General features: G+C 47.4%; 1 protein-coding gene across 11 annotated transcripts in view; it reads right to left on the bottom strand.

Moving 5' to 3' along the window:
* Positions 1–356: 356 nt before the first annotated feature.
* The window catches only part of MEF2A (myocyte enhancer factor 2A), a 126,374-nt gene continuing 113,679 nt past the window's right edge, over positions 357–13,051 (bottom strand). For 8 of the 11 annotated variants that reach the window (XM_019637884.1, XM_019637882.1, XM_019637885.1 and 5 more), the window contains 4 exons: positions 10,364–10,387; positions 7,315–7,441; positions 2,619–2,745; positions 357–1,372 (listed from right to left, as the gene is read on the bottom strand). In XM_019637884.1, the coding sequence (XP_019493429.1) occupies positions 1,036–1,372; positions 2,619–2,745; positions 7,315–7,441; positions 10,364–10,387 (615 nt within the window). In that variant the 3' untranslated portion in view covers positions 357–1,035. The remainder of the gene's footprint in view (positions 1,373–2,618; positions 2,746–7,314; positions 7,442–10,363; positions 10,388–13,051) is intronic. The other 3 variants (XM_019637879.1, XM_019637880.1, XM_019637881.1) reach the window with 1 other exon arrangement.

Raw genomic sequence — 13,051 nt, 5'->3', positions numbered from 1 at the left:
GCAAGATATTTTTGTTTGTTTTTTTCCCCTCTTAACTTTTAGAATAAAACTAAAAAGTTAAAACAAGATATTCTCTAAAAAAAAAAAAAAAAAATTAAAACATACAGCTTTGGCTTATATAAATAATTCATAGCAGAATGTTTTCAAAAGTAGTGAATATAATTTTATATAGTCATCAATTCATAAGGGTGTTTTCTTTCATATAAAATATACATGAGCTAAAATCAGTTTCTTTAATTTTTAAGATATGAATGTAAAAAGAAACTTCTGACATATTCCAATTATAACTTAATATATTAATTTACTTTGTTAATGTTCTATATTTCTAGACTAATATTTTCTGAAGATCTCATGCGTGTTTTCTATTCTCTCTTTTATTAGCTAAAGATCACTTCTTTGACCCAATACATTTTTGCACGTGCAAAACACTTATGTGTGGGGCTTTGTTTTTTTTTGTTTTGTTTTGTTTCGTTTTTTTAATGTCAACAGCCCTTTACCATGCACCCCTTTGCGACAGAGACCCATGCCAGGTTGGGTAGTTAATATAAATGACATTTTATGTACAGTATTGCTTTCTTGGTTCCTGCTTTTCTACTGCTCTGTTCTACAAAGCATTTTTCTTAAGTCCTACAGTCACCGCACAGTTAAATAAAACAAGTAGGGCCCTCTAAGTTTCTGCAAGCTAGTGTGGGGGAATTATATATGAGGACACCTTTCTCGGCAAAAAACGGGGTACTGGGTATCGTATGAAACAAGTAGTCCAAGGAAGTGCCAGGCTCGACTGCCTCCAGGTGCTGGTCTGCCACGGGACGCACATCTGCGGCTGTGCAAGGAGTTCGCAGGTAAGTGCCTGGCTCTGTGTCTGCAACACACGCACACACACACTCACACCCACATACATACATGTGAAAGGGCTATGTATGTATGTATGTACATATAAATATATTTACCTCATGTCCTTACCCACCAGTTACATATGGAGGCCAGTCCACTGCAGTCACACACAGTACGTGACACCAGCCGGAGGAAGGGGGCCTAGGTCACCCACGCGTCCATCCGCATGCGCTTGACCGAAGGGCTCTCCCTGTCCTCCGCGGCTGGGGGGCGGCCGAGCACCACCGGGGAGTGGAAGTCGCCCCGGGGATCCTCCCGGTCACTGCCGTCATAGGAGCTGCTAGAGCTGCTCAGACTGTCCACAGGGGAGCGCCCCATTTCCTGCCGGGGCTGCGGGGGCTGGGACTGCGGCTGCTGCTGCTGGAAGCCTGAGGGGGTCATTCGATCCCGGGGAGGTGAAATCGGTTCTGACTTAATGTTGATGTTCTGGTTGGTATTAATGGATAAATTCGAACCCTGAGATAACTGCCCTCCGGAACTGCAGGGGAAAAAAAACCATGTTAGATGGGCTGTGAGTGTTTGTGTCACTGGACTGAGCACAGACCCCGTCTGACCGAAGCCCTGTCAGAATCCCCGGGACTGGTGCGGGGCGTTTCCTTCAGTGCTCGGCCCCCAAAGAAATCACATTTCTTGGCAAGAAAAAAAAGCACAGTAGCGACCGCAGTGTCCAGTTCTACCCACACCCTCGGCACTGGTAGCTGAAGTAGCCCCAGTGTCTGTGTCTGATGCTGCCATGGACGAAAACCGTAGAGGAGCAACATAGCACCCTGAATTCTGCCCCATGACAGGCACGACTCCAAGGAGGCAGGCCTGTCCGCCAGCTTCCCAGGGAGGACGTGGGCTCAGAGGAAAGGGACCTGCCCCAAGCACAGCCCACGTGCCCGGCCATCCCCACTTGCCCTTTGCAGGGCTGTGTCTAGTGTGTGTAGGAGGAGGCTCAGCACTGGCCGAGGCCCTCTGTCCATGGCGTGATGCCCCAGGAGACGACTGCCGGCAGGAGCCCCTGGGGCTGCTTTCAGGATGCAGGGGGAAGGGTTTGCTGAGCTAGGCTAGCTCTCCGGGGACTCCCGGGGCAGGTGTGCCTAGCGTCCTGAGCAGGGACAAGGCAGCCAGCGTTCAGGAGAGCAGAGGGGTCTGCTGTGCTGTCCCTTCTTTGGGGACGCTCTCCCTCACCCGCTCCAGGGGCCTCCTGTCATCCTGGTATAGACGCTGCTCCTGCCGTGAGCCCTCCTCACTTACCTCCCCACGCGTGCCCAGAAGGTGAGTTCTCTGAGGTGCAGTGGGCCAGGATCAGCCCCATGTGGCCTGACTCACACACAAACCCCCTCCCCTACGTGCTGGGCAGAAAGCAAGTGGCACCACTTATTTTCCTGGTCTCTCTGTCCCTGATATTCCCCAGAGCATAAAACAGGAAGGTAGGTGGGCTTGAATCCCTTCCAGCTGCCTTTCTTCAAACAGGGAGATCAGACAAGGGTTGGCAAGGAGGGATGGGAGAGGGTGGCTTAATCATTGGCCGGTAGGTAGAAGGGGTGCCTGTGCCTCGGCACCCCCTTAGCATGTCCATCTGAGAGAGGCCTAGCTCCCTGCATCCCTGCAGGGAGTGCCTAGTTTGCCCAGTATCCAAGCTCTGATCTAGAGCCCTGTAAGCCTCCAAACACTTGTGGCACCTAAAAAAGTCAACAGCACAGAAGACAGAAGAGGGCGTGCGGACCAGGGTTACTCACACCAAGGAGCTGAGGGCGGCTTGTCCTAAGTGGTGCTGCTGCCAGGCTGACACCTGGCCCAGCGACAGCATGCCCGGGGAGCTGAAGCCCTGCAGGGCCGACAGGTCCGCGCTCGTCAGCGAGTAATCTGGAAGAGGAGGAGACGGGCTCGTGGGCAACATGCTCCCACATGGCAGCCTCCGAGCCCCAGGCAGGGAGACGTCAGGCACTTCCTCCCGCCACACGCTACGGGGGTAATTCCCCCAGAAAATGGTCTTTCAGGAGGTTTATAGGACTTAGCTCTAGTTAGGTGTTTGGAATGATTTCAATAAAATAAGCTTCAATCCTCTACTAAATGTTTATTGTCTATTATTTCACAAAAAGTTGAGCCACTCTTTCTAGGCTTATAAATAAGAAAAAGGCCGTCACTAAAGGGCGTTCCTTGGCCACTGTTATAGGTAATACCCCCGCCCCCACCCTCCACTCACAGCCTGAGTCCGCACCCACCCGTGAGTCAGGTTCCTGAGGGGACGGGAAGGACGCAGCACCCTCATGGGTGCCACCCCGAGTGATACACGGTCATTACATTATTACACAGTTCATCAACCACATGTGTTCAAAGTTACAGGGACCATCAGACATCCTTGACGACAAGCAAATTATTGGGCTGTCGGAAAAATGACGTATTTTTTCTATGTTTTTCGTTGCAAAAATGTGCCATGACTTTTCCAACAACCTGCTAGTTTCAAGTCCATGAAAAAACTCTGTGGTACGAGAGTACACATGGGTCACTCTACATGGATGCTTCAGTCATCGCCAGCCAGGACCCGGGACCTGAGTTATCATTCACAGTTATTTCAGCTCGTCATTCACACTTGTCTTTCCCGTTTAGTTGTAGAGAGAGGTGGCAGAACCTCTTCTACTTTATATCTCAAGAGAGGTGTGTAAAGAAGTTGGTCTTCCCAGTGAATTATTTTTTCAAAAAGCAACTGGGTTAAACAGCAGAGTTTGGCACTCAGGCTGCTGTCACGGCTCCATGTCCCCTGTGGTCTCACGGCAGCTGGGGGGAGAGGGGGCTCACCCCAATGCCTCCCACAGTGACCCCTCTAAGCCCACAGCTCTCTGACCTCTGCTTCCAAGGTCCTGCCCGCTGCCTACCTGACAGGCCTACTTGGACGTCTCCACCTCCAAAGCTGCTCCACTTTGAACACTCCTTATCTTAGTAAATGGCACCAACGTTCCCCTCGCTGCTCGTGCCAGGGACCGGGGCTGTTGTTCTGATAATTCTTTGCGCTCTGCCCCGTCCCCCCGCCCCCCGCCAAGTCTGCTCCATTCCATCTGTCTCTGAAGCCCGCCCAGGCTTCACCATGCCTGCCGCCACCCCTCAGTCCAAGCCTCCCGTCCCCATTACTTGGCCACTAGAGCCCCTTGGGTGCTGTCCTTGCATTCACATCTGCCCCATGCACCCTGCAGCCAACGTGACATTTAAACAACAAATAGGATCATGACACCTTGCTGCTCACAGCCTTGTTTGTGGCTTCCCAAGAGGATGTCCAGAATCCTCAACATGGCGTACAAATCCCTGCTCTCTCGACCCACCCAGCGCGCCCCCTCCCCGGACACTCTCTGCCAGCCTCCTCTAGGCTGGCGCGTACATGGGGCCCCAAACACGAAAGTAAGAAATGATTCTGAGAGCTGTGTGTCTTTCCCCCTGACAGACCCTAAGTTCCACTGTGAACCCCGCATTCTTGTACTCCAGTGCCTGCACAGCACCTGCCCCCCAGGAGGTGCTCCATAACTTACTGAAGGCACAAAAACCTAAGTTTGTGAAGCTGGGAGCGATCTGACAGGCATGAGGACGTGTGTACAGGCTCCCTGACACAGAGCTGTTGTGCTTTTTGAACTGCTGCTCATTTGTGCATCTATGGCACGTGTTTTGACTCTAAATGTGTACAGGAAGGTAGATGATATACTAAAGGAAGGTAAAACACAGACACGTGTTTAAAACACAGAGATAAATATGTTAAAGATAATGGCAAAATTAAGCAGAGTTAAGTGCTGAGAAAGAGAGCAAAGACCAAGTCAGTTAAAAAAGAATGAGGCTCAAGCTAAACTACTGATGATTTTAGGAGAATCTGACTCCATTTTTATGTTTTGTTTAGACATTCCTTCTGGACGTCTAAAAACCAAATTCTCTCGAATCCCAACTGCATTTCTAAACCCAAGCACGGTGGGAGATTTCCAGTCAAGATGGCAGAGCAGGTAAACACCGTGCTCCCCTCTGCCCCTGACACCAAAATTACAACCAAAACTACGAACAACTGTCACTGAGAACCGCCTCAGGTCTAGCGGAACCGAAGTCCTGTAACTGACACACAGAAGCAGCCACCTCGAGAGTGGAAGGAGGGGCGGGGACGTGGAATGGGCTGGTCCCACACCCACGTGTGGCCATTAAAAATCAGGAGGGACATCTCGGCTGCAGAGGTCCCCCCTGGGGGAATGAGGGGTCCCAATACCACACCAGCATCCCCAGCCCATTGCTCCGGTGCCGGGGAGAGAAGTCCCCATAACTTCTGGCTGTGAAAACCAGCGGGGATTCCTTCTGGGTGAGACCGAGGGCGGCTGGACTGCCAGGCTCCCCGTAAAGGGCCCACACACAGTCACCAACTCACTTGCTCTGAGCTCCAGCGCAGGACAAGCCACTGGAAAAGCACCAGGGACATACGAGGACGAACTGAACTGACCAACTCCAAGGCAAGGGCTGGCGGGGCGCTCATCAGGGCAGCTCTATCCAGACTGAAGTGCTGGTGGGCGCCACTGTTCCCTTCTCAGCGTGTCCCCCGCCAGCCAGCAGGCATCACAGCTGAGTCGCCATCAGCCTGGCTAACACCGCTCAACCCACCCCACCCCAGCACCCAACCCAAACCTCTTCCAGGGGCTTCTCCACACAAGCAGCCTGCCTTGGCTGATGCTGCAGACTTTCCTAAAATCTCTCAAAGGTTCACACCCCCAAACAAGCAGCATCTGGCCTCGGCGAGCCCCTTACCTCGTGCTGAGCAGCCCCAAGCCCAGCCTCAGTTCCCAGCTTCAGCTCTGCCAGGCGCCTCCAAGCCCAGCACAGGCAGCAAACATCTCCAGATCCCTTTGTAGCTCCTCCCAGATGGTCCCAGGCGGGGCACAGGCAGAGGCTGACCTCGGCCTACACAGCAGCCCCTCCCAAGAGGCCCCAGAACCAGCAACACATCCAGCTTCAGACTACAGCAGAGCGTCCCTCAACCAGCTCCACAAACAACACACTCAAAGGGCAGACTCGATAATATCGTAACAGCTGTGTAGGGCGCCAGGTGGGTACCAGACCTTCAGGGTGATCACTTCGTAAAGTATACCTGTGTCTAATCAACATGTTGTATACCTGAAACTAACATTGTATATCAGCTGTAACTGAAAAACATACAAATAAATAAAAACAAGTGTAGTGGGATTGCTAAGTGTACTGAAAAGCCTGTCATGAAATGCTCAGTACACCATCATCTAACTGACACCCAATTCAAGCCCATCTTCTCAGCCAGTGCTCCTGGGACCGCTCTTGCTCACAGTGTTTCCTCTTTTTCCTGCATTCTCAAGTCTCAGACTAAACTGGTGAGCTCCACAGCTCAGGGCCTCCCCTCCACGGTTAGCGACTCAGGCGTGTCCTGTCTCCTCAGTCAGCAGGAGCTCGAGAAAAGCCCGGCCCAGCGCGCCCACAGCCAGCACAGGGCACACGAAGGCAGGACGAGGAATGCATAGCCCCTGGATTTCCTCCACATTTGCAGCTCATGGATCTGGACACCTTTTCATATTGATTGTAGAAAAACACAGACATTTCTAAGAGGCTTTCTTCTCCAATAAAACCTTTTCAAGTTGTTTCTGTTTTAAAAGAACAACTTGGAGAAAGAGGCAGGCAGACCTGTGGATGGCTCTGTACCCTCAGGCAGCTCCAGACAGCAGAGCGCCCCCCGAAGCGGTGCCCCGAAGTCTAAGCTTCAGTGACCTTTATCACAGTCCACTGACAAGAACCACAAACAAGTCCAATTCCCACATAGCAGCGTGTGAATAACTGGCAAGGGCTGACTGCACTGTGTCCTGCTTTCCTCCCACCCTTGAAGCTTAGGTGTTTGGCTCAGCTGCTGAGAAAGTGGGACCGCACGTGTGTCGCCCACCCACGGCCGTCCTGGGATTCTCCCCGCAGCCCGTAGTCCCCTGCTCGCACCCACCGTGGCTAAAAGCACTCCACAATCACTGTAGCATTCTAAATCCCAATGTACCCCCCGAAGTGGGGTATTTTAAGATGAAATGTCTATATAAATGTAAATGAGTGAAAGCTCCTCTCTGAGGAGAAACAAGAAAGGGCCTCGGTTTTCCCCAAGGCTAGATGTGATTTTTGGTATATCTAGATGTGAATCGAAAAAACTGGAGGTGTAGGGCCGGCTGAGTGGCTCAGTTGATTAAGAGCTCGCTCAAGAGTTTGAGCTCTGAGCAACAGCGGTTCGAGTCCAGCCCGAGCTGAGCAGCCGCTGAGCTGCCAATAGGTAGCAGGATGGCTCAGCTAAAAACAAAACAAAACAAAACAAAAAAACTGGAGGTGATTTACATCAATGAACATACTGTAGAAACCAATCGCAGAAGCGCCTGTGATCCCAGACAAAGACAAGCCCCAGGGCCGGCAGGGCAGGCTCACCAGTGTTGTAGGCAGTCGGCATGGCTGAGTACACGAGCCCCTGCGGGGGCAAGCTCGGGGTTGTCACGGACACCACGGGGGTAGCGAGAGGTTGAGTGGCTTGAGAACTGCTTATCCTTTGGGTGTTCTGTGAGAGAGCAGAAAACAAGCAAAGTGTTATTTTGCACGTATTTATAGTCAGACTCAGTATTTTAAAAATAACATTCGATTCAATAAAAGTAACATGTTTCGCAGCTTGATGATGGGAATGTCATTATTCATGAAGCAGTGATGGTGTGAAAAACCTTCATACTGATGGGAATAAGTATTTAATTTTCAGGGACAACTTTACATTGATTATTCATTTTCCTTTGTCTTTGTCATAGTTACTGTCAGAGCTACATCCCTAACATAGCAACTTGCGTGATGAGTGATCGATCGCACGTATGTGTGAGCGTGAGGACTTGATGCCACTGCAGACGCTGCCCGGCGACCCTGAGTAGGGTGTCTGTAGGTCCATGGTACCGAGGACGGCCAAGGTCAGCAGCACAGAGAGGCCAACATGGCTTTAGGGGAGGGCTTACTGATGTGCAGCCTGTTGGCTCTCCTTCCCTGTAATCCTGCAGCTGAGTCTATCTGTGTATTTACTGGAGACCGTTTTACATGGGGAGGTCCAGATCCCCGAGCATGCGCCCCGCACGTGCAGCCTCCTTCATTCTGAACAGCGCCCACCAACTGACCTATTTGTTCACAGCAGATTCAGCCACTAGCGCTGCCGTCGCCGGCCTCTGCTGAAAGGAGCGACTGGCTGAGGGCTTTGGAAGAAAAGTACCTTTGACAGGCTGTGAATGGAGTGATATTAAATGCTCACTGACTGACTCCATCTATACAGGACCCTACCTACACGGGGAAGGGATTAATGAAATCAGCTGCTGAATGATGAAGTCAGCCCAGGAAATCGCTGTCCTCGGTGCGCAGGCTATGACAGTGCAGCTTCTCAGTGTGCTGGCTGAGGGGACGCTGTCCAAACCCAAGAATCAGAGGACAGGACAGACGCCAAGGTTAGTAGCCAAGAGGCCCAAGCACAAGTCCAGGGTCATCTGTTTCTAAATGAAGACGTTACAGCCCGATAACTGACGTTTGAGGCTCTAAGCCGTATCAATCAAAGTATAATTCAGATTATAAAGAATCAGAATGGGGTTCGGTTTTCTCTGTCACCATTTTCAAAGGGTCAGAGGAAGGCCTTTGGGGAGATCTGGATACCTGAACGTTGATCATTTGTTAAGGATCCAGACCTCAGCTTCTTTCTTTGTAGTTTTTAATATCTATACAGTCTTAAGTGAGAGGATGTTAGAAAGACCACCAAGTATGTGGTTTTATTGCCCAGGTTTTATCCTGGATTCATCACTTCCTAAGCACTGCAAGAATCTTTTAACGTCTCCCAATTTCTTCGTTTGTCAAGAAGGGGAGACAGTGACCTTGCAGCACTGCTGAGGGTCAAGTGCGGTAACAGACGGGCAGTGCTTTGGGAACTGAAGTACCGTATGAAGGAGAGACGGTGCCCTTATTGTCCCAACAAACCCTCTAGCCCAAGACATCTACACAACTGGTGAGAAAAGGATAAATACTTTTATTCCTTCTGACCTGCAGCTATTCCCCTGGAGCTGTCGGGAAGTCAAGTTGTTCTGGCATCGCCAGGCTTCTAACGGAACCCCTGTGGCCTGGCCTGGCTCTCAGGAGTCTTTAGAGTGGGCTCTAGGGTACCTGCCCGTCCTCAGAGCCATCCATGAGTCTATCCTGGAGCTCAAACCCATCTGAACTTGCTAAACAACAGCTTGCGTCTGGCATTGTTTTATAAGCGTAAGTGACTTCTGGAACCACTAGAGGGCGACATACTGCTAGGTAATTCACAAGGAAGCACTCATGACAACTCCTTATGGGTCAATAGTGAAGTCTAATGCAAGATGAGTTCTTTTATCTCGAATTATAAACTTCCATTTGGTCATCATTACTGTATCATTAAGTATTTTCCCAAAAGACAATCCAAATCCACACGTGATATAATCCAACGCCACAATGACAGCTGACGAGTGTATTTCAGTTAACCAATGCAAAACTGTGATCACAAAGTTAAATAAAGAATGGTCTCTTATTTTAAGGACAGAGCACAGACCACCTTATTTGAAAAAAGAAAAAACTGTGCAAAACACACCAGCATGCATATATACATAATAATAAAATGTAAGTAAAACCAACAGGTGCCTTTCCCCCATGCTTTCATGCAATCTGAACCCCCATCCATGCTAAAAACTACACTTTTTCAAGTTTTTATTTCCCTGAAAGTCATCTAATTAGCAGGTAACTTTGAATTCATCTGATCACTTCTGTGAGGTATGGGTTTTAGTTCCCAAAGAAGAAAGAGACCAACTGAAAGTTTTTAGTCAAATTCATTTTCTAGAAGAAAAGCAAATAGAAATCATTTGTTTGGGGGAAAAAAGGTAATGACAGCTACTTTAAGAATGGAATCTCTTCTGATAGAAAAAAAGTCAATTTGTGTATGTTCAATTTCAGACGTTCCTTTCAGTAAACAGGGAACCCCTTTGTGCCTCAGATCGTCTCATGCAGAATGAAATAGTTCCAACTCTGAAAAAGGTGACCTCACCAAAAATGATGTAATCTTTTTGAAAGAAAGAGAAATAACACAAGACCATGTGTTACAATCTGAGGAACTTTGAAGGTGAAGTCATTTTCTAAAAATATGATAATAATTTGGAGAACTATATAAGGTATTTTGTATCTTTCCTTTAAAAAAAAAATCTTTAACAAGTGGCAGCTATTGTTTTTGGAGGCTCTTTTCCAATGTTCCAACAAATAAAATGGATCAAGATATAGAGTTATAACTAGAAAAGCAAGATGCTGTGTTACCAGTAGGGTTAGTTGTTCAAAGTGCATGGACAGTGTTGAATAACAAGTGATATAATCTGTGTAACAAGATTAGATGGAAACATTTAAGAGAACTAGTACTTTCTACATCTTTTTCAACTCCCTTCAAGCAGAAGCCCACACTCACCAACTCCAATTCCTCTTCCTCCGACTGCACTCAGCACATAAGAGGGATAAGAGAGTTAAAGGCTGTTGGTACTCGAAGGTAAAGTATTTCTCTAGAAACACATGTTATTTGGACACTCGCAGTTGCTGGAAAGTCTAAAGAAATAATTATACATGCAACGAATACAAATATAAATTCTTGACTGTCTCTGTTCCTGCAGTGGGTTTTAAGACTGGAAAGATTCTTTTAAATGTTCTAGGGCCAGGATTTAAAGACACACCAACCGCCACTTGGTCTGCTGTTACGCCTACGCACAGCCATGCTACGGCGACAATATTGAACAGGGGTCATCCTCGCAACAGCAGCTATATTTGGAACCCTGAGAACACTACCTGTGTACTTACATCTTCAGCCTACCACCCCACCCCACGTGGACGCACACGTCCCTTTATCTCCTACTAGATTCTGTGTCCCTTACTGGACAGAACTTAGTCGTGTTTTCTTATTTCCCACAGTAGCTAGCACAGTGTTAGGAAACAAGACCTCAAGCACCTGTTAATAAGTATAATAGTTTTGAACATATTTCTGTAGGTTTATCATTTGCAAATATAATTTTCATAAGAGTAAAATAATTTCAATGGAGAAAAACCACATATATGAAGAAAATGAGCCTAGAGGAGAAGTGATACGATAATCACATACAGAAAAGAGATGAATGGAACATATTTACTCCTTTTCTCTTAAACATCTAGAAAATATTCACATGCTAGAATGATCTACTAACTAGCTTTTATTTATTTTACTTGATTAAGTCAAGCTTCTTTGTCTTTCTGTGAAAGGGGTCTTTATAAGCATCACTGATACATGAAGCCCCAATCTGAAGGCAGCTTTATCTGCAAACTAATGGTGTAAAAAAGGAGGCAGACTGGTTTACTCTGAAAAACAATCACTTGCCCTACAACTGCTGTTTCAAATGCGGATAAAATGCTCTTCCACTGTTTTGTTATAGAAGCTTTACACATCTCCAACTATAAGATACAAATCTAAATATTATGTGTGTGTGTGTGTGTGGTTTTATCTGTAACCTACAGGGATAAGGGTGTAAATAGTTTATGGGGTCAATTTTGAGTATTCCATGAAGATGTCTCATGATCCCATCTTTAAAAAGACATCAGAGATCATCTTGACAAGCTGCTGAGCACCTAAATGTAGTTTGTCCTTAAGCTTTGCCATTTACTAAATTCTTATAAACATATTTCTGGGCCTTAAATGAAACTTTCTCTAGTTTTTATTTCTGAAAGATGGCGGCAGGTGTTATACACCCAATTCCTGAAAGGTGAGCCCAATGACTCTTCCAAATGCCGTTTCTTCTCAGCAGTTTTTTCCGGCTATTTCTTTGTTATATAGTATGTATTTTTAACTTTGTGTTCTCAGATAATTTTAGACTTAGAGAGCAGTTGCAAAGAGAGCATACCATCACACATTTCACCCAGCTTTCCCCAAAGCGAACATCCCAAAGAAACAGGACACCCTTGTCATAACTAGTGAAATAACATAGCGGTAACTAAAGCCATACTCTTTGCTTAGATTTCACCAGCTTCTCACCAATGTCCTTTCTCTGATCCAGGATCAGATCCTGAATCCCAAATGCCTTTAGCTGTCATGTCTCCTTAGTCTGTTCTGGTCTGTGACAGTTCCCTCAGTCTTGCCTTTTCATGACCTTGACAACTTGGGAAGAACTAGTCCGGTATCTTCTAGAATGTCCCTCAATTTGGGTGTCTGATAGTTCCTTATAGTTAGAGAGCACGGATTTGGGGAAGAAAAACACAGAGGTGATGTGACCCTCGGCGCATCACTTCCATTGCCCGTGATGTTAACCTTGATTTTCTGGCTAAGGTACTGCCTTCCAGGATTCTCCACTGCAAAATCACTCTTTTCCCCTTTGTCATCAACAGTTATTTGGGGGGAGACATTGTGAAGCTATGCAAATATCCTGCTTCTCCAACTTTCGCTCAGTTCATCTGCTGACCTACAACAATGAGCTATGATGGTGACTGGCTATTTCTCGCATTCCTTCTACACGTGTTAATGATAATTCTCCTCTAAGGAAGGGGTGTCCCTTCTCCCTTTACTTATTCAATCATTTACTTACATCACTAACAAACGCCGTATTTTGTATTCCTTGGGTTATCATGCAACACTATTGTTATTTATTTTGTTGCTTAAATTGTTCCTGTTTGGGCCCCTGGGCGCTCTCCTGAAAGGCTGGTTCCTAAGTTACCTTTTGGGGTGCACTTCCTGTCCTCTAGCACTTCTGGCTCATCTTCTAGCTCCCCACCCCAGCTCTACAATCAATCACTCCTCCAAGGAGTCCCGATGCCTTTTAGTGGAGAATGCAGTTTTAAGATGAACATCTGAGTGCTAGGTGTGCTCAGTTCCAGGTGTCATTGTTTTAAGGTGCTCTCAGCAGACAGAGCTACGAAATATAGGATGCATACTAATTCATGTGAACACACACCTATATTTCTGTATCTATTTCTATATGTTTAAAAAAATAAGTTCATACTGAAACCTCCAACGACAACCCAGAAATTCTAGCCTTCCCAGCTCCCACCCAGTGTTTATATGTAACTTTTTTCTCCAACAATGAGAAACATGGCTTTCTTTATCTATGAGAGAGAGAGAGGAGAGGGGAGAGGGGAGAGGGGA

This window comes from Hipposideros armiger, unplaced genomic scaffold (genome assembly GCF_001890085.2).
Source record: "Hipposideros armiger isolate ML-2016 unplaced genomic scaffold, ASM189008v1 scaffold_35, whole genome shotgun sequence".
Classification (NCBI taxonomy): domain Eukaryota; kingdom Metazoa; phylum Chordata; class Mammalia; order Chiroptera; family Hipposideridae; genus Hipposideros; species Hipposideros armiger.
This window is presented reverse-complemented; position numbering and strand designations above follow the sequence as displayed.